The 22,422-nt window shown below is 36.4% G+C and overlaps 1 protein-coding gene and 1 pseudogene across 1 annotated transcript; one reads left to right on the forward strand and one right to left on the reverse strand.

The window, feature by feature from the left end:
• On the reverse strand, positions 1–2,568 carry LOC121391433 (ERO1-like protein beta). Its single transcript, XM_041523072.1, is given in 13 exon segments — positions 1–135; positions 629–674; positions 722–897; positions 899–916; positions 1,076–1,082; positions 1,445–1,514; positions 1,559–1,584; positions 1,835–1,862; positions 1,865–1,906; positions 1,909–2,066; positions 2,110–2,198; positions 2,332–2,415; positions 2,479–2,568. Coding segments are annotated over 13 exon segments (969 nt in total).
• A 3,303-nt stretch (positions 2,569–5,871) lies between these two features.
• LOC121391434 lies at positions 5,872–15,263 on the forward strand (annotated as a pseudogene).
• Positions 15,264–22,422: the final 7,159 nt, after the last annotated feature.

A 22,422-nucleotide genomic window follows, 5' to 3' on the forward strand; every position in this document is an offset into this window, starting at 1 on the left:
CTACAACTTTAGGAAAAGAGTGGGGTAAGTAATATCCTTTTCTTCTTTAACTGCTAGACATCGTTGGTAAAGGTAATCTACCAAGTTTATTATCTTATTAGAGTGAGCGTCAACGTCAAAATATCCCTGTGATGGCTGTAATTGATACACTCCATAGATTGTTTACAACATCAATAACTCCCATTTGTTTTCCTTCGGTCTTTGGGACTTCAGATCACTGATGCTGTGAAACCATTCAAGGTATATATATAATTAGTACTTTGTCATGTGACTATCATGTGATACATTCCTTGTTACCAGGACTGGATTATGACTCAAACACAAAGAGATATTGAAGTTTAAAACTCTACAGTTTGCAATATAATGAAAACAAAAAATTCTGTTTTAAAAAGTTGAAAGTGATATATCATTATAAATCAGACTGATGCCTATGAGTGGCAGCTTGGGAATGAGACTGAGCTGCCTTTAGTTCATGAGTGGTGGTTTGAGAATGAGACTGAACTATTTGTTAGTATTAGTTTGAGAATGAGGGTGAACAATCTTGTGAGTGGTGGTTTGAGAATGAGACGAGCTACCCTATATATAATGCATTATTGACTAAAACACTACACACACAAACACTGCTAACCTGCATATTTTTGAATTCTTCTAAAAATTTTATACTATCTGATAACCTTTAAAGAAAACAAAGTAACAAGTTATAATTATAAATTGTATTTACTTTCCTAGAACATTAAAAAGAGCCACAATTTCTTGACGAGTCAATTGTAACTGAGAAGTATTTTTATTGTTAAATAATATTTTTAATGCTGTACCAACGCCTTGTATTTGTAATGTACCCCAAAGACGACATTTATCACAACCTACACAATCCATTATACGAGATATATTTAAAAAAATGAGCTCGAAATTCCTCCTACAAGAGAGAGGGTGTGTGATGACAATATCACACAATATGATACCTTTAGTTGACTAGCTGCATTTCCAGCAAACATTTGACTCTCGTCAAACAAGTTCTGACCACACCCCCTATACTTCTGTAATTACTACATATTGCTGATGTCAGCAAACTTACTTGGCAGCTGTCATTAATGTAAGACATCTTGTTTAATTAATTGATCATTATCAGTATTCCCTGTATAAAAGGTATAGTTAGACCATAACATTTTCTGCTTTATAACAGCTCGTAATACAACCAAATAGGCAAAATAAAGGTTCTTTAACCAGCGGGTCCTGCATGTGAATAGTCATGTGATTTTTATAGTCAGGTCATGTGACATGGTGTTATACTTGACTGTTTTTTGCAGAAGTGTCAAATCGTTTGACAAATTCATTTAAATTTGGACCAAATTTTGGATTATCTGTATCTCCACCTGTATGTGTGAAAGGAGAGTGTGTGTGTGAATGTGTGTGTGTGTACCTGATAAAATATAATTAGCAGAACAGATGAATATTGATACTCGAGTGAATGCCAGATATGAGACGAAAAAACGCTCTCTTTTCCAGACAAGAATCTATTTAATATAGTTTAGTCAATTTAACTTTAAAATGTGTATACCTTGAAGATTAAAGACATTTCCTATTCTAAAGGAGATATATCAGATATTATATTATATGTGTGTATGTACTATATTATATTATATGTGTGTATGTACATATTATATTATATGTGTGTATGTACTATATTATATTATATGTGTATGTATGTACTATATATATATGTTGGTATATTATTATATTATATGTGTGTATGTACTATATTATTTATTATATGTGTATATATGTACTATATTTATATGTATGTGTACCTATATGTACTGTTTAATGATCATACTTGAAACAGTTCTCATTAAAATAGCTGACCAGATACGATGAGGGGAGTGGCCAGAATAACCTGTATATCGTCAGGATTGACCACTAAATCAACGTAAGTAGCATCAACAGACAAGTCATCTAAATGAAATGAGGGGTGTGGTCTAATATCTAATATTTGGCCTTTACCTTCCAAATGGCAGAAATCATCGTCATGGAGAGCCCATTGTGCAAATTCTTTGACTTGATTTGGACTAAAACATAACAGTCACATGACTATCACATGATACTATATACCTTATGACATCAACAACACTACTAAGTCTACGTTCTTCTTCACTGACAGGATCACAGTCGATCTGTCCATTACCAGCTATAGGTTGACCCTATGATCACATGATTGTCATGTGATTATAGTTGCTTTTTACTTACTTTCTCTCCTTTTAAAAAAGTAGGTACTTCATCCTGTGGAGATGGTATTAATAAGTTATGAATATTATCATGTGGGTGTGGCTTTACCTCTGTGCATTGTTCCACATGACAGTTTTTGAGGACACATCGTCCATCATCAGACCAAAATGGACAGGAACGTTTGAAATTAATCTAAATAATGGACATATAATAACGAAGATGACTGTTGTCCATTTTGAACAAAGCCACACCCACTTTAAAATATCTGAAATAATTTTGTTGTACAAGATTTGAAATGATGGGATATATTTGAACATTATTTAACGAGTCAACTGTTCTCAACATCACAACCAACACACGTCTACTGGTCCTGTTAGCTATCATAGCAAGTAATGAAAATTATTAATAAAAATTGTCTTACTTCACAAAAGCAATGATCTAACTTCTTCAATGAAGCTGATTTAAATGCTGCATCGAGTATTGGATTAGAACCAAAATTTTGGTTGTATTCACGTGCTTCAGAAGTAGAAATATAACGAAGAGATCAAGAAAAAACAGAACATTCCTCTTGAACATTTTCTTCACATAACAAGGGGGCGTGTTCCCATTCGATTTTTTCTTTGGAAATCCTAATTAGAGAACGCTTGCCAGGGACAACGTGTCCACAAGCTGTTGGTCAAAAAGAAGGAGTGTTTGATAGCATCCTGCGTATCATTCTCTATAATTCTTTATTGTGTTCAATATGGCTCTTCTGTTCTAATTGCAGTTTTAACAGTATTGTCGTTATTATTTTATTCTGGACATACTCATTATAATTATGTTGTGATCCTCAATGCAACAGTAAGTAATGTTACTATAATAGAATATAACTCAATACTCTCTCTCTCTCTCTCTCTCTCTCTCCTAGCTCCCATCTCTCTAGGACGTACTCGTAACAGAAACACGATAAGAGAGAGAGGTTATCTTACTTACCAGCAAATGCCAACTAACTATTTGGCCAAATTCTATGAAAGGAAAACTGATGTCTGGGAAGCTGAGGTATATGTTGAGAAGAGAAAACAATGAGAGATGTAATTGTTGCTTCCTTGTTTAGTTGTATGGAAGAGGGGTTTAGTAAGAGGTGATGACATTGACGAGTTCATTGTTCATTGTCATGTCCTCAACATTGGGTAGCTGTGAAACAGGTACATAATGTCATGTGGTAGTCATGTGACCTATATACCCTCCAGGCACCATCTCAACAATCTCAATAAACAAACACTGATTCCAATGAACCCATACCAGCAGATACATTAAATAATGAAGAGGCTCACCCTTCAATAGAAGAGGATGTAGTCCAACTACAGTATTAACAAAATATCCACAAAGTACTAAATTACCTGAACACACTGAGGTTGTTCAGTCGTCTAATGATTCTCCCAATGAGGAAGATCCTTCAATAGTAGCAGATCCAGACAATGGTGCCAAAAGATCGTCCCTTATTTGGAAGGGAACCTCCTATTGAAACAGGATGATCCATATTAAAGTCAACTCGAGCACATTATAAAGAAGAGGCAAGTCATCAAATACCAGATAACATCCAGCAATGGAGACAGCACAACAAAGTGATCCCAATCAGATCAGACTACTAGATCATATGATGGTCATGTGATCACAGATGAAGAACAATCAAAATCTCATGATACTTCCAATGAAGGGGAAGATAACATTGGATTCACATGATGGTCATGTGACTACAGATGAAGAACAATCGAAAATCCCATGATGGTCATGTGACTACAGATGATGAAGAATCAAAATCTCATGATACTTCAATGAAGAGGAAAATAACATTGAATCACATGATGTCATGTGACTTCTAATGACAATGAGGAGCCCTCAGATGATGAACATTTTAACTCGGACACTTACAAACCAAGATGATAAAGATGAGATTGAACAAGAAGAAAGTCTTCCAAGTGAGGATGTGATAGAAGCTAATAATGAAGATGACCATCAACAACCTCCTGAAATAAATTTAATCAACAACAAAAGTCTCAATCCAATTCTGAGAATGAGTATCAGTCTCAATCCAATACTGAGAATGAGTATCAGTCTAATACTGAAACCGAGATGAGTATCAATTTCCATCTAATAATGAGAATAAGTATCAGTCTCAATCCAATACTAAGAATGAGTATCAGTCTCAATCCAATACTGAGAATGAGTATCAGTCTCCATCTAATAATGAGAATAAGTATCAGTCTGAATCCAATACTGAGAATGCGAGTCTAATAATCGTCTCCATCTAATAATGAGAATATGGAGTATCAGTCTGAATCCAATACTGAGAATGAGTATCAGGCTCCATCTCAATATTCTGTACCTAGTGAGACTGTAGCTCAAAACAGTTTTGTCTCTTCAAATGTACTAGAGGAGAAACCCACCTCTTCTAATACACATTGTTCCAGAACATACAACAGCAACATATACATCAATATACCACAGGATGTACCCACGTCTTCTAATATACCACAGGATGAACCCACGTCTTTCTAATATACCACAGGATTATACCCATGTCTCTATATACCACAGGGTGTAATGACTACCCTCAGAGAATCCATCTCAAATTCATCGTCAACATACACATAAGCACTGCCACTTTAATGAACGTCCCATAGAATCATCTCTCACGGATTCTACTTCAATTCTATCATTATCCCAGACCAATCTTCAGTTCCTGTCCATGATGAAACAAGAGTACCTGTAGTAACCAAGGAACAAGAACCTCTTCCTATTCCCAATGTCATGAACCTCCTCTAGATAAAGATCATGACTTGACTCCTCCTCTTCTGATAATCATGCTGGTCCTCCTGGGTTCTAGACTTTAGACAAAATCACTGGGGGGGGATATGTATTATTGAAGTTCTCCCTCAATCATTTGGGAGTGGCTTGATTCTCAAGGGCCAATAATCAGTATAATTTGTTTAGCAGTATCATTTATAGCTGTCTTTATTCCAATGTGTTACTCTTGTTGCCGGGCTCACAGGAAGTGAGTTTCAATTAATGAGTGGGGTGTGGTCTATCTTTAGTACCCATAGGCTTCAAAGGCTAATTCTATGTTGAAGTCTGCCACAAGGTATGTTATGGTGGTCATGTGACAAAGCACATGATATAATGTAATAATCACATGATAGATCACAGACGGAATATGAATCTCATATTGAAAAATTCAACAGAAGATAAGTCAAAATTAGAAACAGATGCACAAAATTTACGTGTTGAGGTGAGCCCATATTCGATATTTCATTCCCACTGATAATTAGAACACTATCTTTGTTAGTTAAGAGGCTGTCAAGTTGAGCTAGACAATGAAAAGCAAGGATCATGGGACTTGGAAATATCCCGAGGAAACCTAGAGAAGGAGAACAAGGAACTATCAGAATCAATTCAGTCATTACAACAAGAAGTCCATCACACTTAACAAATATTGATCAATTAAATTAGAAATACAACCCACTACTGGACAAGTAACTGCACTCATGGGAAGAAAGGACTAACCTCTTGCAACAATTGGTAACCTTAGAGAACCAAATGAAAATGTAAGTAATAAATTTAAATACATGTAAACATTGCCTGTAATATCTTTCATAGACCACTCAAAGGATGGAGGAGCAGAAGCTGCTAGAGATCAACTTGAACAAGATATTTATTCCGTTCGATACAACTTGGAACACCTGGCAAGAAGAACATGACAAGTAAGACCGCCCCCAGACATGCTCTCTTATTATTCTTCATATAGCTGACAGCTGATTATCAACAGATTAGTCTTCAATATGAAGAAACTAGTAGTGAGTTAGAAAATAGCAAAAGCAAAGACAGAAAGCAGTCAGAATCTCTCGATGACAAAGACAAGGAAATAGTCACATTAAAAGAATGTGTACAAAAAATTTTAGGTGAGACGGGAAAGTGAAAGATGGGAAAACAGCTCAACTAGAGAAAATCCAAGCTATGTTGGATACAACTAAGTCCAGACACAATTAAAAACGGGTGGTTCTGATGACAGAGATAGACTACAGCATGAGCTTCAATCTCAAACAACACACTTGAATCAGTTGCAAATAAAGAATGAGACTCTACAGGATATGGTTTCAAGTATTGAGTCTGGAAGGAATCTATTTTCCAACAGTATCAAGAAACACAGGTCAAGTGAAAAACAATTACAGAATACTTTGAACAGAAAGAGGCTCAACTCCATCGCAAGATTGGCAATGAAGAGATGGTTCGACAAAAGATTGAGACCCAAGAAAGCCCAGGCTAAAGAGGAGTTGATATTGTTGAGCAGGAAAGAGAGAAGAACGGGTAGTTATACCCTGTTCATTATGACACAATTAATTCTATCAATTATTTAGAGAGGAGCTAAAGGAGCGTGAGGAAAACAAATGACAGACATTGAAAGAGTTTAATGCAACAAGTTGTCACAAATGAAAAAAGGGCAGAGGAAGCTTTGGTAAGCTCCACCCCTCATTAGTTTACTCTGACACATATTCTAGTCTCAACTAAGACGTACTGAACAAGAATTACGAGCATCTCATAAAGAGGTCACTTCTTTAAAGAAAAGGTTAGTAAGCTCTGTTATGTTATGTTGTGAGCAAAGGGTTAATTTTTTAAATTAGGTTAGCTGATATGGGGGAAGAACTGCGTCGATCACCTAGTCCTCCCTGGACCATCCCCCCCCCCCCCCCCCCGCAGGCCACTCCCACCACCTGAATTAAGACGCCCCTGTAAGTACTTTAGTACTATTGGCAACTAGTATGCTTTATCATTAGCCTCGTGGTGGTCCATATCAATATGGCCCTCCGAGGACCACCTCCTCCCATGTTGAATGGACCACACCCATCTCCTCCAGGTCCTATTCGTCCTCACCTCCTGCTCGTCCTCGTACTTCCTCTCCTTTGAGGAAGCCCCTAGACAACAGTCTGAATTACCCACCCGCCTCATTCTCGTAGTATCTTAGTTGATGATCAGACCCCTTCAGGGAGAGGTGAAGAGAGAGATGTCTCACATCATTCTCGTCCTCCACCTCCAGGAATGGAATCCCGAGACCTGTACCGTCCCAGACCAGGACCACCTCCAATGGGTCCTCCTCCACCTCGACGTGGGGATTATCCACCATCCACGCCCATATGGTCCTCCTCCTCCCTCAATAGGTCCTTCACAAGGAACACATCTCTGATGAATCATTTGATTGGCACACCCCTCATTCTGATCGACCACCTATACCTGGTAACCATGACTACCCTCCTCCCCCCCCGTCCATTCCCACCCCATTATGTCCCCCCCCTGATAGGCGACGTCCACCTTCAGAACCTCCATACACTGATTTAGGACATCCTGAGAGGACACGCCCACCTTCTAATCCTCCACTAGGAGATTTTATTATCGGCCGAGGATGCCACCTCCTCCAGCTTCACTCCGCCCACAACCTAGATATCCTGTTTCCTTCTCCTCATTCTCAGATACCACCTACCCAAAGCTTACCAGTTAGACCATCACAACCAATAGAACAGGTTTGAAAACTAGATAAACCTGTTTTATTTTCAAGATATTTGTTTTTAATTTCAGAATCCACTACCTACTCAGTCAGTCTCTACTGTATTGTCTACTGGAACAGCCCCACCCACATCCCAACATTCTGTAGGTGGAGCTCATGTTTAGGCAAAATTTAAGCCACACACCACAATTATAACCTTTAGTTGATATTTTTAATTTAATTAACAATCTCTTAATTGGAGGGGGTAGCACCAGTTGTACAGTTTTGGGGTTATTTATTTGAAAATAAAATTTTTTGAAAAGCAATTAATAAACTTGATTAAAAGAATTATTGTTGATCATGTTATGATTGCCACCTTGATATACCACAGATTTCAAAAAAACCATTGTACTCAATAGACTGCATTAAAACCAATAGAACTGTATGTTATCACCTTATATGGAAGTTCAACTAGTGGTCGCTTGGCAACCTCCTCAACTCCATGTGTTTTTGGTACCAATAGCTGGCAGCAGACGAAAACACAATAATTTCATAATAAAACGTTGGTAAAAGAAGCAACACTGCCCACAATCCAACGAATAAAACAAATCCCTATGTTTGTAGTGATGGTAACTTGACAACAAATGGTCCATCAACTAGATCATCAGGAAAAGGGCCATAGAAATGTAAGCCCTAATACAACTCCCTAGCCCCACCCCCAAAATAGCACCAGTGTCTCCTCGATCCATTGTCCATCTATCTTCGACTGGATAAACATACAACGCCAAAATAACAGTTGCTATGGCAACAGGTGGTAGGTAGGGCCAGCGATAAATAATGTCATCCATTGTTTCCAAATGAGGTATTAAAAATGGACAGCAAAACAATAGAGAGTAATATAACCAGCAATAACATCCTACATCAAGAGATAATTAATAAAACATACTGAAAAATATACCAAAATTTACTGAAATTTATGAAAGTATACTACTAACTTTACAATAACTGTGTGTACACCAAGATAGATACGGCTACAGCAAAACAGAGACCCACCATAAACATGTTAGAACATAAGACAGGAATAAAGATACCCTAATAAAAGTGATACCATATATCTACTAAACTAATAGGGTGACATGTTACCTCATATCTCCAATATGTACTATAGGCTATAAGAATGGAATAGTGGTTGATACAATGGCGTGAGTAATGGGAAACCATACTCCATTTTCCAATGCAGGATTCACTTCCAATCGAATTGCATGGGGTGCGGGGGGGCGTGCCATTTAATAAGTGGTTTCAGAGCTTGTCCCATGTACATACTCAAGCACCAAAATACAATAAGATGCGAAATAGGAATGTGTCCACGTTCCAAAAAAGAAAGGGAAGAATGTTATATAGAATGGTTTCATAGCCAAGTTCTGATGCCAATTTGAAATATACATCAACCCAATTATACGTCTCAACATAATATCAGGTAATTCAGGGGGTGGAGTCATGCTATTTGGGACGATGGAGGACTCTCCATTTTGACTCCAGGTTGTTTTCGTTTGAACTGTTTTTTTGAAATTGAAGCTAACGTTTTAATAGCTCCATTAACTATTGACTCTGCGGACCTCTTTATAGGACCATTGACTTGAGACCAATTCATTGTTTGTAGAGTTACCATCTTTAGTTTTCATCGACAACTCTAACTCCAAACGTTTCTTGCAGTTTTTCTAAACTAAAAATGGATCTCTCAATGTTTGGACAATTCCTTTTAATATGTTAGCCATACTTAATTAATTTATATTTGAAATTTATAATTGTGTACTTATAATAGAAATAACTGCTAATACGGTAAGCTCTCATTTTCTGCCTTTTCTCTTCATTTGAGCTACACATTGGTGGACAATACCATTTTTTCCTTAGGAGCTTCATAATACCACACAACCATAATGAAACCATTCAATAGAACAGCTAGGTTATCCAGCACAAATCATCTCTCCATATGACACTTGATTACAGAGACAATAGCGGGGGCTCATAGGGTCAATGTAACCTAGGAAGTCCCTCTTGTATGGTTTCTGACATAAATCCTGTGTGGTGTTTCTTTCTTTGTCGGTCGACTATCACTTGTCATTGAGAGAGGGAGGTTTACCACCAGCACCTTATATAGGTCAGCTGGAGATGTAAGTGCATCATCGCCGAAATCAAATAAATCATGATCTGGGTCGGCAGAGAAAGCAAGTGTGAGAGTAGGCCCCTCACGCCAGAGAGTATTGAGGAAGACGAGTCTGGATAGAGAAGAGCACGAGTTGAAGGGGAGGGGCTATAGTCCTCAGGATCCAGAAGATCATCGTGATGTGTAAGACGTCGTTTTTGAGCCGATAGTAGGACGCTCAGAGAAGGAGTTGAATCCAATTGATAGGACTTCTGTTCCAATATTTCTTTGATCCCAGCAGTATCTGCCTCTAATTCTAATGTGAAGAGTTTACAATCATGATCCAATCGTTTCATATAACGTTCTAATAATCACCTTTCACAATTGACTAGCTATTTGTCCCTTTTCCTCACTAAGCGAGAGAACACGATCATACTCCTCTGATAAATTGTTAAATTGTTGTGTCTCTCCATTCTTGTTTGTTTTTACGTGAAAGAGTAAAAAACGTTCTCGATCGATCTTCTAGACTCTGTAATTGACTCTGAACTTTCTCCATCCAATTTCTCATCTGTTGAAATCTACTTTTTAAGTCACTGGGTATAAACTCAATCACTTCTAAATAATCCTCTAAAATGCATCGTCTCAAACCTCTGTCTTCCCCTCCATTTTTCTCTATTGATTGTAACCACGCCCCCAACCACACCCTCATTTACTCCCACGTGGTGCACTTCAAAGATGGCAGCAACACGAAAAGAAGGAACGTTTAAGGACAAAGACAAACCGACTGAACTCAATAATATAGCAACATTACAGCTGCAAATGTAGGACAAATTAGTAAACTCTTACATATTTTATATTACATCACTGTAGCTGTTGCTGATGCCATAAAACAAGCTTGGGTCCCGAGGAATGGATAAAATGTTACAGGCATTTTAGTATACTGACATCTCCTAAGATATCCAATGCACAGATACAATCAGATAAAGGTGACGTGACTATCACAAATGATGGAGCAACTATCTTGAATCAGATGCAAGTTCTACACCCTGTTGCTCGAATGGTACTTAAAGTTGTAACAATGATTGTGACGAGTCTATTACTGTAGTTAGTTGAGTTGTCTAAAGCACAAGATATTGAAGCTGGTGATGGTACAACATCAGTAGTTATTATTGCAGGTAGTTTGTTTAAGTGCTAGTCAAAATTTTAGCACGCGTATTCCAATCCGACTACTATTTCTGAGGCTTTTCAAAAAGCTGCAGAAAAAGCTGTCAAGATATTAACGGACATGGCATACCGGTCACCTTATCTGATCGCTGAGTCTTTACTGAAGAGTGCTACCACGTCTCTTTCCTCTAAGGTAGAGGGGATAATCCTAAATTACTAGTGTTAATGAGTTCTTTTTATAGGTGGTATCGCAATATTCCAGCCAGCTGTCACCTATATCAGTTTGATGCTGTTCTTAAAGTGATAGATCCTCATTGCGACAATGTTGATCTTCACGATATTAGGATCATCAAGAACTAGGTGAGTGTTACAGGATAGCTGTGTTGCCATGGTAATATCTCTATTTAGCGTACTGTTTAAGACACAGAGAGGTAGTGGAAGGGTTATTTTTGGAACAAAATGTTTCTCACATTGCTGGTGGTACTGTACGAGTAAGAGAAGCAAAATTGGCTTAATACAATTCTGTATTTCTCCTCCTAAAACGATGAGTAATTTCTCATATAGTATATATCTTGTTGTCATTGATATTTAAGATGGAGAAACCAAGTCATTGTCTCAGACTATTCTCAAATGGATCGTATTCTACGTGAGGGAAGCAGTACCATTTTAGATATCTCTGTAAAAAGATCAAAAAGGCTGGATGTAATGTCCTTCTTATTCAGAAGTCTATCTTGAGTTAAGCGTATATGATACATGAGTATACTCTCCCTCTCTCTCTCTCTCTCTCCTTCTCTGAAGGGATGCTGTCAATGATCTAGCTCTTCACTATCTACGAAAATGAAAGTATTAGTTTGTTCGTGACAATTGAACGAGAAGATATTGAATTTATATCACGAGTAAATGCCGCTAAAACTTGCTGGCTATTTTTTTTTCCTCCTTTAGACTTTTGGGCTGCCGTCCTATTGCTAGTTTGACCACTTTCCTTCCAACATCTTGGCTCTGCTCAAACTTGTTGAAGAAGTTTCCCACAGGAAGTAGTAAAGTAGTGAAGTGTTTTATGAATCATTTCATTTTTCTCTGTTGATAATAATCTCCAGTTTTACAGGAACTTCTACCAACAGCTAAAACTGTTAGTTTAATTGTACGAGGATCTAATAACTTGTTTTGGAAGAAGCTACAAACGCTCACTACATGATTGCTTTGTGTGTAATTAGATGCCTTGTTAAGAAAGGTTGAGTCCCACATGACTATCACTGACTGCTTTATGCACCAATTAGAGCACTAATTGCAGGAGGAGGAGCTCCAGACATTGAGATATCTTTACGTTTAATGGAGTATGCCCAAACCTTGTCTGGCATGGAGTTTTGTGTTAGAGCATTTGCTGAAGCTATTGAAGTTATACCATCAACTTTTGGCTGAAAATGCTGGCTTAATCCCATCGCCGTGGTAACAGAGCTGCGCAATAGACATGCTCAAGGAGAAAACTGCTGGTATTAATGTCAGAAAGGTATATAAATTGTGTGCTGTCCTGTTCTTAATATTACTAATGTATATATATGCCTATGGTACTATAACTAATATATTAGATGATGAATGTTGTCCAACCTTACTAGTATCAACATCAGCTATCTTTTAGCATCAAGACAGTACGAAGTATATTGAAATTGATGAATGTCGTAAGTTAGATGATTTCATTATGACATCACAATATTCTTGTTCTTAGTAGATGATTCAAAACTTTAAGAGAGGTGTGGTCAAAACTAGAACTGTTGAACTTTAAATGTTGGTTAAAAAATTCATAATAAATAAGTGGACTTGTAACATCATAGATCATGTGACAAGTCATGTGACATACCACATAGAGTCATGTGTCATATATACAAGTTAGGGATCTATCAAGCAGTTCTGCACTTTATTACTTAATGGAGAAGATTTTTGTATGAGATCCACCCTCCTCGTGTGTTGAAGGGGGATTAATGGAGAGACGTTTCACTTGTACTAATGGTTGTTGGTTTCTTTTGACGACTGTGGTCTGTACTAATGGTGCTGATTCAAAAGACCAACCCATGTTTTCTGTTGTCATGGTGACAGACAGGAGATTATATCAAGTTCTCCAGTGTCAAGGTTACCAGAGCTGTCAGTAGGTGGTAAGTCCATTAGTTGTGTGTTGCAGTCAAAAGGTCAGTAGATGGGTATCACGTGACACGGTGCTCCTTGGATTTACTGATGAAAGGTAGATCTATTGAAGTAAGTCTGGCTAACCAATCATAAGAACTCGTTTGATGAGGTGGGTTGAGGCCTATGTTGAGTTTCTGCCTCTAGTTTCTAACATTTTCTGAGTCCATCCAAGATGTAGGGTTTTCCCCAAGACATTTTGGAGTTTTAGGAGTGGGGCTGTTAAATCATGGCTGTTAGATCACTCCAAGAAGATCTTCACCAAAATAACTCAGAAACTAATCACAAAAAATGTATTATTATCTATAATACTCATTTAGCTGTTCTTACTTTGTGTCCTGTGGAGCTATTTGGTGACGCCCTTTCGGGAATTCTACTTAAATAAGAAGAGTAGCTCCTATAATAAGATTAAGAGAATGAGATTTTAATGTGTTTGCTATAGCAACCTGTTACCTTCATCAGTCCACCCAAATCCCACTATCTTGTGGTATTGAGCCTATTAATTGCATGATTTGAAATAATTATTAAGAGGTGGGTTATTTACTTTAGATTTAATGGATGTGTCAAAGCCAAATCTTCTAGAAGGTTCCACTCCTCCAACGAAGGTATCCAATGTCAATCAGAGTTTCCCCAGCAGACGGAAGACCTGACTTGGCACTTTTGCTGGTACTAGCTAATGGACAGATAGAAGTAAATGACAGATAGATGATTATTACCATAGATCCCCATAACTGCTGTGTAAAACCGTCTTGCAAGAATGACTGGTCCACTGGTAAAAAGAAACTGGTTGAATCAGCTTTATCTTTATACTTGTCCACCATCCTGAACAAAATGAATCATTTCAAAGTATTACAAAACAATGATAAACCTACTTGTTTGAATTCTCCACTGATATAAGTATATTCTTAAATGTTTTAACAGTAGATGTTGTTGTTATTAATTAATACAGAAATTGGAAAACCGTTTATTAATACATCTACCGAGATCTGTCGAGAAAACTATAAAAAAAATTCTATCATATACGCATTGTACCTTAGTGATTGTGCTTTTTAGGAGCTGGAGTTGAAGTGGGAGGGCTACAATTGCTGCAGGAGGAGCTATAGTAAAGGACCCAAATCTCCAAATCATCTTCAGCGGGTTCCTGAAGTGATGTCCATCTCTTTTACAGTAGAAAATAACTGGAAGAGTATTATTGGGTTTCTCATTTAGGAATAGCTTCTGAAAAAGTATGAAAAATTACCAAAACTTTTATCCTCACTATCCAAGGGTTGGAGTCAATTTCAGGTACAGTTTGTGATTTTAAAAGAACCAAAATATCATCTTCACTGACTCAGGAGGCGGGGAGGAAAGTTAGTGCAAATCCAATGTCATTGGTTAGCTGCCACGGTAACCAGTGTCTCTTCAGTAGCAGCAACAAACCCACTAAAATCAGAACCAGTGGTTTCCATGGTAAGTGGTTGTCTCCATGCTTTCAAATGATGCAAAATTAGCAAAAGCCGTACCATAGTTTTCCACGGTAACAGTTACATTTTGTTTTTCTCAGTAATTACTTGTTCATTAGTGTTAGTACCAATGGCTTGTTAATTGTCCTTCAACAGACGATGGAGCCATTTATTCATCAGATAGAGAGGGAATGTGAAACCATTCAATGAAGGAAATCTTGGGGAGGGATCGAGAGGGACCATCCCCATTTGTACACTAAGGATCATAATATCGGAGGAGGGAGGTCAACCCCACGGACCACCTGAATGATGATTATTAATTGAGACCGTTCATAGAATTAGTTGGTGAGAATTGATGCCTATCATCTTCAAAATTAAGGGGATGGATTTCAAAGACCGATCCTCCTATCTCATGAAAAGCTACATATAAAAATAATAAAATTCTTTTTACACACAAAGACGTCTTAAAACTCACCACTTATTCCATCCATCTTTATTTCCTGTCCTGTTGAAGGAAAAGCTGAAGTAAAGTCTGCAAACTCTCATCTGACTCCATCACTATTTTCAGGAGGTGGTGGCCAGCTCACGTGACGTTCAATGACGTCATTGTAACATGTCGATAAGGGAAACCCTCGTACGAAGACTGAAGCCCTCACAATATTATACTGTTTTTTTTGCAAGAGAATCCTCATCGTCTCTCTCACCCATCATGGTTGATCAATCTGTAGATGTATCTACAGTAACTGACTTTGATGCCGGTACTAATGGTAGCACGACACTGCCATGCCTAATCTTGTCCAAGTTTTGTTATTAACACAACTACATATTGGTGTCATAGGTTCTGTCACTGGAGTAGTAGCTATTGTATTTATAGCAGTGTATATCCAGTTAGTACTGGTTCTATGCTATGGTTACAAGCTTTTCTCATAATCAACTGTCCTTTCTCTTCAATATTTACTCTGGGCCCGCTCTCTTCGTCCTCACTTTGTATTCTTTCTACTTTTATCACTGTTTGAATTGTCAATAATCTGCCATTGTGGCTGAAATGGATCCTAGTGTCCGCCCCTTCTTCTATCCTCCTCTTTTGTCGCTGGCATTGCTGGTTCATTATTTCATGGAGGTAATTCTTATTATTGACCACACCCATTTATAATTTTCATTATTCTTTAAATCTAGAATCTGGTAAAAGTTGTGGAGAGAAGACAAGAATTATTTTATTTAAATCCTTCATACAAAAAATACATATGTGCAGGTAATTTGTATTAATAAATGTGTACACTTGGTTCTCTCCTCTCTCTCTCTCTCTCTCTCTTCTCTCTCATCTCTCTCTCATCTCTCTCTCTCTCTCTCTCTCTCTTTTCTCTTTCTAGTTAGCAGGTACTACATTATGGATCACATCCCTTGTGTTATTCGTAACAGTCAATATAAGTTCTGAGTATCTTCATTTATATACCCAACTATAATGATGACAATATGAAATCATCTTTAAGAATACCTCGAGTTGTCATCTTAGAAAGTCTCCTGTTCTTTATGGGACTAGCTCTCTCGGTATATTCATTATTGTGGTACGTGTCTAAAACAAAGTAAACGTGAATAATTGTTTGTGTTTTCTAAGTCAACATTATGTTCTATATTGTGGTATGGGAGATTATCTCTAGTGAGTATAGTTAAAATAATTTTGAAAGCAGAATTATCAAAACAAACCTTACTGTTTACGCTATTTACTTTAATGTAATGGTTATATATAACATCTCTCTCTCTCTCTCTCTCTTTCTCTCTCACACACACACACACACTCACTCAGATTTATACTACTAGAGCTGGCAAAGACATATGGAAGCAAAGCAAGTCTCCAAACTCCAAGCAATAGTCTATCATCTCTTCTCATATTACTATTTTCCTCAAGAGCCTTATACAACAGTTATTGCAGTAGCTGGACAAGCTGCCCACTTAAATCCCTATGGCTACAGTAAAACTATTGCTACAGATATGGTAAGTATTACTAACCTAGATAAATTTATTGTTTGGTGATATCTCTCTCTCAGGCTGACTTTGATAGTAACAATAAAAAAGGCGACATTGTTTATTTCTGTGTTCTTCTCTGTGGGGGAGGTATCCTATATGTTCTCATAGTCCCTTTCTTTCGTATAACGTCTCCCAGTACTCTTAAGGTGAGATCTCCTACATATAAGGTACTATGTGTTTATCTCTCTCTCTCTTTCTCTCTCCTCTCTCTAGCTGTTACAGTGTAACACTGAAACAATCTCTACTTCATGAACATTCCAGGCATTTCTTTGATACATATGCTAATTCAAATAGCAGTCGATCATGGCAGAAATGGCAGAAATACCATTCCTCGTTGTTACGATCAAGGTATCACTATTATTATTAAACATTATTTTATATTATCATTTTTCTAGTCAAGTCTCTATTCCAAGTCTTCCTAGTCATATCTATCCATCTAAAGCTGGTTATGGCTCTACCAACAGCAGACATCTTTATAGTGCACCCACTAAATACAGTATCAATGGTGGATATACACATCCTCCATGCCCGGACCACAACCCCCTCAATTGTTTACAGGCAGTCCAACTGTTTTTCAGTGATACTCCAACGATTAATAATTGGTGTGACTGTGTTGTTGTCGTGGATACCAATCTGTTGCTATAGCTACATAGTCTATTTTGGCTCTTGTTGATTGTCCATTGTATTATATTATACATGATGTCATTACATGTTTATTGTCTTAGATACCATGTATCTGTTGATTTTAATAATTATTTGTATTATAAATTATTATTATTTGTATTTTATTTGATATTTGAAAATCTATAAATTTCTAGAGTTTATTATTTAAATATTTTGACATAGCAAAATACAACTCTAATTAATAGTAGTAGTAATAGTAACGTTTTTATATAATATTAAATGTAACTATTATTAGTACATAATATTATTTCATCATATGTTACTATTTTTTAGTATACACTACAGTCAAACACAACCACATTTAGTCCTACAATATCAGAATGACTTTTTAAGATCAAAGTTTTTTGTATCAGTGTAATAAAGCAGGACAAGAGAAGAATGTTTCTATAGGGGAACAGCAAACACTGGGCATACCTCCTTTTACAAGACTTACATTGACTGTATTCTGGTGTGCATAGAATAATTAGAGCGATGACTGTTTAATGGAAAAGCACATTGACCGTAACAAAAGTTGGCATAGTAACCAGTGGGTGCAATGACTTTGCTTTTCCAGCCCGTCTCTTTGAAGTTTGATGTAATGACTAAGTTTTTTGGCAAGGAGAGGTTTTAAGTTCTTCAAATTGTGTACATTTTTTTTGCTCTCTCGTGTAACAACATGATGGAAAGTTTTAACTAAAGAGACATCAAAGGTGAGCCATGCCTGTGTCACTATCTAGTGTGTATAGTAGCAGTACAGGTATATGTTTCTTAAACAAAGAAGTAGAACTTTGTCTGTCCATATCTCTTCTTTTTCCATGATGAGAATCAGACATGCTTATTTTCAGACATACTTTTTTGTATTCACTTCCTTTAATCCATCCCTGTCCTCCAGGCTGTTTAAGTAGTTCTGTCACGTCAATGTCATCCATATAATTATTAACATTCATAGTAAACTGGATATGAGGTGTCCTCGTCTCCTTGTCTCCTGTATAGCTACACTTGTTACTGATAGTCAACTTCACTTTGCACTTGTCAGGATTCTCATCATCTTCATTCTTTGTCTTGTGTTTTTCTATCATTACATTCAAGAGTAAACTTCAATCTGAGGTGAGCTCTGATTAACTCTTCGTTTTCATGATACCAGTGAGATGAAAGGAGAATAAACCAGCCAATGGAACTGTCTTCATCCTCTTACCTAGAGACAAATTATTCCAATAATCACATGATATACATACACAATTAATACTTGTACCTTCTCCTTCAAAGCTATGCACAGTGTTACTGCTTGTCTTGTTTGACATTTTATCAGATGTTTGAAGTATTTTATACAACTCCATCATATACTCCAGTACATCAGAATGTTTGGCACTATTTTCTGATCTGGTATCTAAGGAGGACTGATATAATGATTCATGTCCCCGGGCATTTTGGAGGGAAAATATCAGCAAACACTGAAGCAGAAGTTGTAACATTTGGAATAGAGTATTATGACAAATTTATACATCATTATATATAGTATATATAATATGTATGTCTTTGTGGGTGGATAATTAGTCTAATGCACATGTGGTCTACAATATGGGGCACTGGCTAGTAGGCTGCCATGGAAAACAGATTCGACAAGAGGATATTGATATCTGGAGGTTGTATCAATTAATTTATTATTATGATAATTGTGGGGGCAGGGAGATTAAATTACCCAAACCCTCAGAGGATGTCCCTGTGAAGACTCAGAGAGATGTCATAAGAGAAGGAGTGATATCACAGGTCTGCCATATATATCTCTAATCATTGAAAGAGTCTAAAATAAATTTTGAACTTTTGACATAGATCCAAGCAATATTTTCTGACTCCACCCACACTTCATTTACTCTCACTGTTCATTCAACAAATGTCATCAATCCATCACCAGGTTAATGATAGGGGTCTGAACATAATTATTGACAAGGGGTTTAGTTATAATTACATCAATCTATTATTATGTAGGTGTGACACTCAATGGTCACAGCTGTCCCAGGGTAGAATAATTTGTTTTTTTCCTGGAATTGTGGTAAGAACCTCTTGTTATCAATAGATCCACTCTGTGTAGTACCCTCGTATCACAGAGATGCCCCATTACCCTCGTATAGCACTCCATAATCCTTACCTCATGGCTACAACAGATGGGTGTGTCATTGATGCTAGTAGATATCAACCTTTGTCATCAGTTAGCGTTGAGCAATAATTATATTAACATCAATCATTATATTATTAGGAGTTAACAGCAATGCCATTAGCAGTAGGACTTTTGTTAGACATCCACCAGAAGGTATGTGGTATCACCCTACTAATTAATGTTAATTAGTTATAATTATAGGATGTTTACCAAATGTAATGCCGTATACTTTACATGTACCTAAAATATCATCTCTAGATCTTGTACAACATATACCTAACCAGTCATTGTCACATGATAGTCACATGATATGATATTGTTTATACAAGATACTATCAAAGAGCTCCTAGTAACATTGTAGCACTCCATAGCATTGTATTTGTTGCTATGAGACATATTAAAAATGAAGAGCTATTATTAAGTAAGAGATTAAGCAGAATAACATAACAGTAAAAAAAAAAAACAATAATAATAACATTAATAATATTTATGTGTTATTTTTAAAGCTATCGTTTTTATCCCCAACAAAAACTTCCTTCTTGGTATTGTTCAGTGGACAAAGAAAGATAAAAGAAGATGGGAAGAAGATATATTTACATTAAAATACAATGTTACTTTAAATGTAGTCATCATCACTAAATTGTTATTTTCATTATTCATCATAGCTAAGGTCATATAATAGCTTGAGGATTCCTCATAACAGCAGTTGTCCATTGTTCATTGCTAGTATATCTTCTAATGGATATGCTACATTGTTTTCAACAGGAATATCTTGATAAGTAGTTGTGAATGTCTCTCTGTGATATAATTTACAGCAATAATTCCAATAATCAAAGTAGTTATTAAGGACTACAACAATGATGACAGCAAAATTATAACTGCAATTATGATATTAAAATTACTGGATGTACTAACTGTAGACTGTATTGATGCTATAACTGATGATGTAATATGTGGTTTAAAGGTATCACTTGGTCTCGTGGGTGTGGTTTATTGAAATGGTTAAATTTGAAATGACTCCGTTATAGAGTGAGTTTAATTTGCAAGGATAGTTGACTCCTGTGGTATTGAAATGAGAGTAGTTTAATTTGAAGAGAGTTGACTCCTGTAGTAGTGATTAGTAGTGGGTGTGGGCAGTGCTGATAGTTGTGTGGGTGTGTTATTGAAATGATAGTAGTTAATTTGAAGGAGTTGACTCCTGTTATAGATGTGATTAGTTGTGTGAGTGGTGTAGTCAGTGGCAGTGCTGATAGTTTGTGGGGTGTGGTTGATAATATAGTAGTTGTTGATTTAACAATACCTATTAAGAAATGTACTCAAAGTGATAAAATGGCTCATGTTAGTGACTTACTGTTGTACAGTTAGTCTGTTCTCCTGTGTATCCAGGATTACAGACATGTTTCCCCTGTTCATCACAAGTATAATGACCTCTTGTATCATTATGAGGTTGACAGAATACTTCACATTTTAGCACCATAATAAAACTGATCACAGAAGAGAATTAAAATCAATACGAATACTAATAGAAAGGGGATATCCAGTATATGTAAGTATAGCACTCTTTTCATTAGTAACATTAGAAAATCTCCAATTTACCAAATAGTGCTCACTAAATCATCATTGCTAGGTCCTGAATCATCATCAAATATTCTTATCCTCACAGTGTACTGATCCTATATAATAATACTGATATATAATAACTGATTATAAAGTATGTTTACTAACATTAGTTGGCCACATATTTCCATGAAATATTAGAGGATTAGGGACTCCAGAACTGAGTTCTTGACCAATAATAAAATCTAGATTGTCACCCTGTCAGTGGTATATTCACCCTCCCACTATTATCATTAGGGTATCAACAGATTGAAGACAAAAGATATATTCACATCATACAGTTGGACCATACTAGTATCAAAATTTAGCAATTGTATCATTACAGATACTGCCTTGACAAAAGATGAACTTTTAATTACTCTCCACAATCATTACTAACATTTGACCATCATTACATTAATCTCCATACAGTAAAAACAAAATCACTTTGTGCAGAATGAAGCCATATACTCCAACAGCTATACAGCCACACCCATAACTTGCTTCAATAATGTTGTAGATGTACTTGTAATATCCATCTACTCTCTACCTATAAAGTAATGAAACAACATAACAATAAAATATAATTTATACTAATTTATACTTACCACAGAGACCAAGATCAACAAGGCAACAGTAGAGATCATAATTGTATAATGATAGACACTGTTTGAGTAAGAATGTGTGTGTGTGTGTGTGGTGGTATGTTTATTACAGGATGTAAGGAGTATTTTACTTTACCTAATATGGATCATGTGGTCATACAATTGTAATAAACTAGTTTAAAAGTGTACTCATTCTGGCCCCGGGCCTTGCATCAAGACAAAACATATTTCATTTTAATTAATGGCCATATTTTTTTGTAGTAATAATTATGAGAACTCAAACTAATTATTTATACTGAGACACTAAAACACTTTGATAATATCCGGTGCCCTACCATAGATTTCTTTATCAGGACGCCCCTGTATAAGTTTAGTTTATGATAACACTAGAGACACTAAACTTGATATATCACTTTTATCTGATCAGTTCAAAGAACCTCATTAATTAATCATCAAATAGAATTATTCCTATCATTTTATTTATGTCAACAATACATACTATACTATGTAATAATGTGTATTGACCACTCCCCCTGTCTTATTATGTAAGAATGTGTACCACTACCCCCTTCTTATTATGTAAGAATGTATTCCCCCTTCCTTACCCTTGTAAGAATGTATTAACCACTCCCCCTGTCTTATATTATCTTAACATAGTTATGATTATGTAAGAAATAACCACTCCCCCTGTCTTGTATTTAACAGACCTTAAACAT

The sequence above is a fragment of the Gigantopelta aegis genome, unplaced genomic scaffold (assembly GCF_016097555.1).
Source record: "Gigantopelta aegis isolate Gae_Host unplaced genomic scaffold, Gae_host_genome ctg2410_pilon_pilon, whole genome shotgun sequence".
NCBI lineage: Eukaryota > Metazoa > Mollusca > Gastropoda > Neomphalida > Peltospiridae > Gigantopelta > Gigantopelta aegis.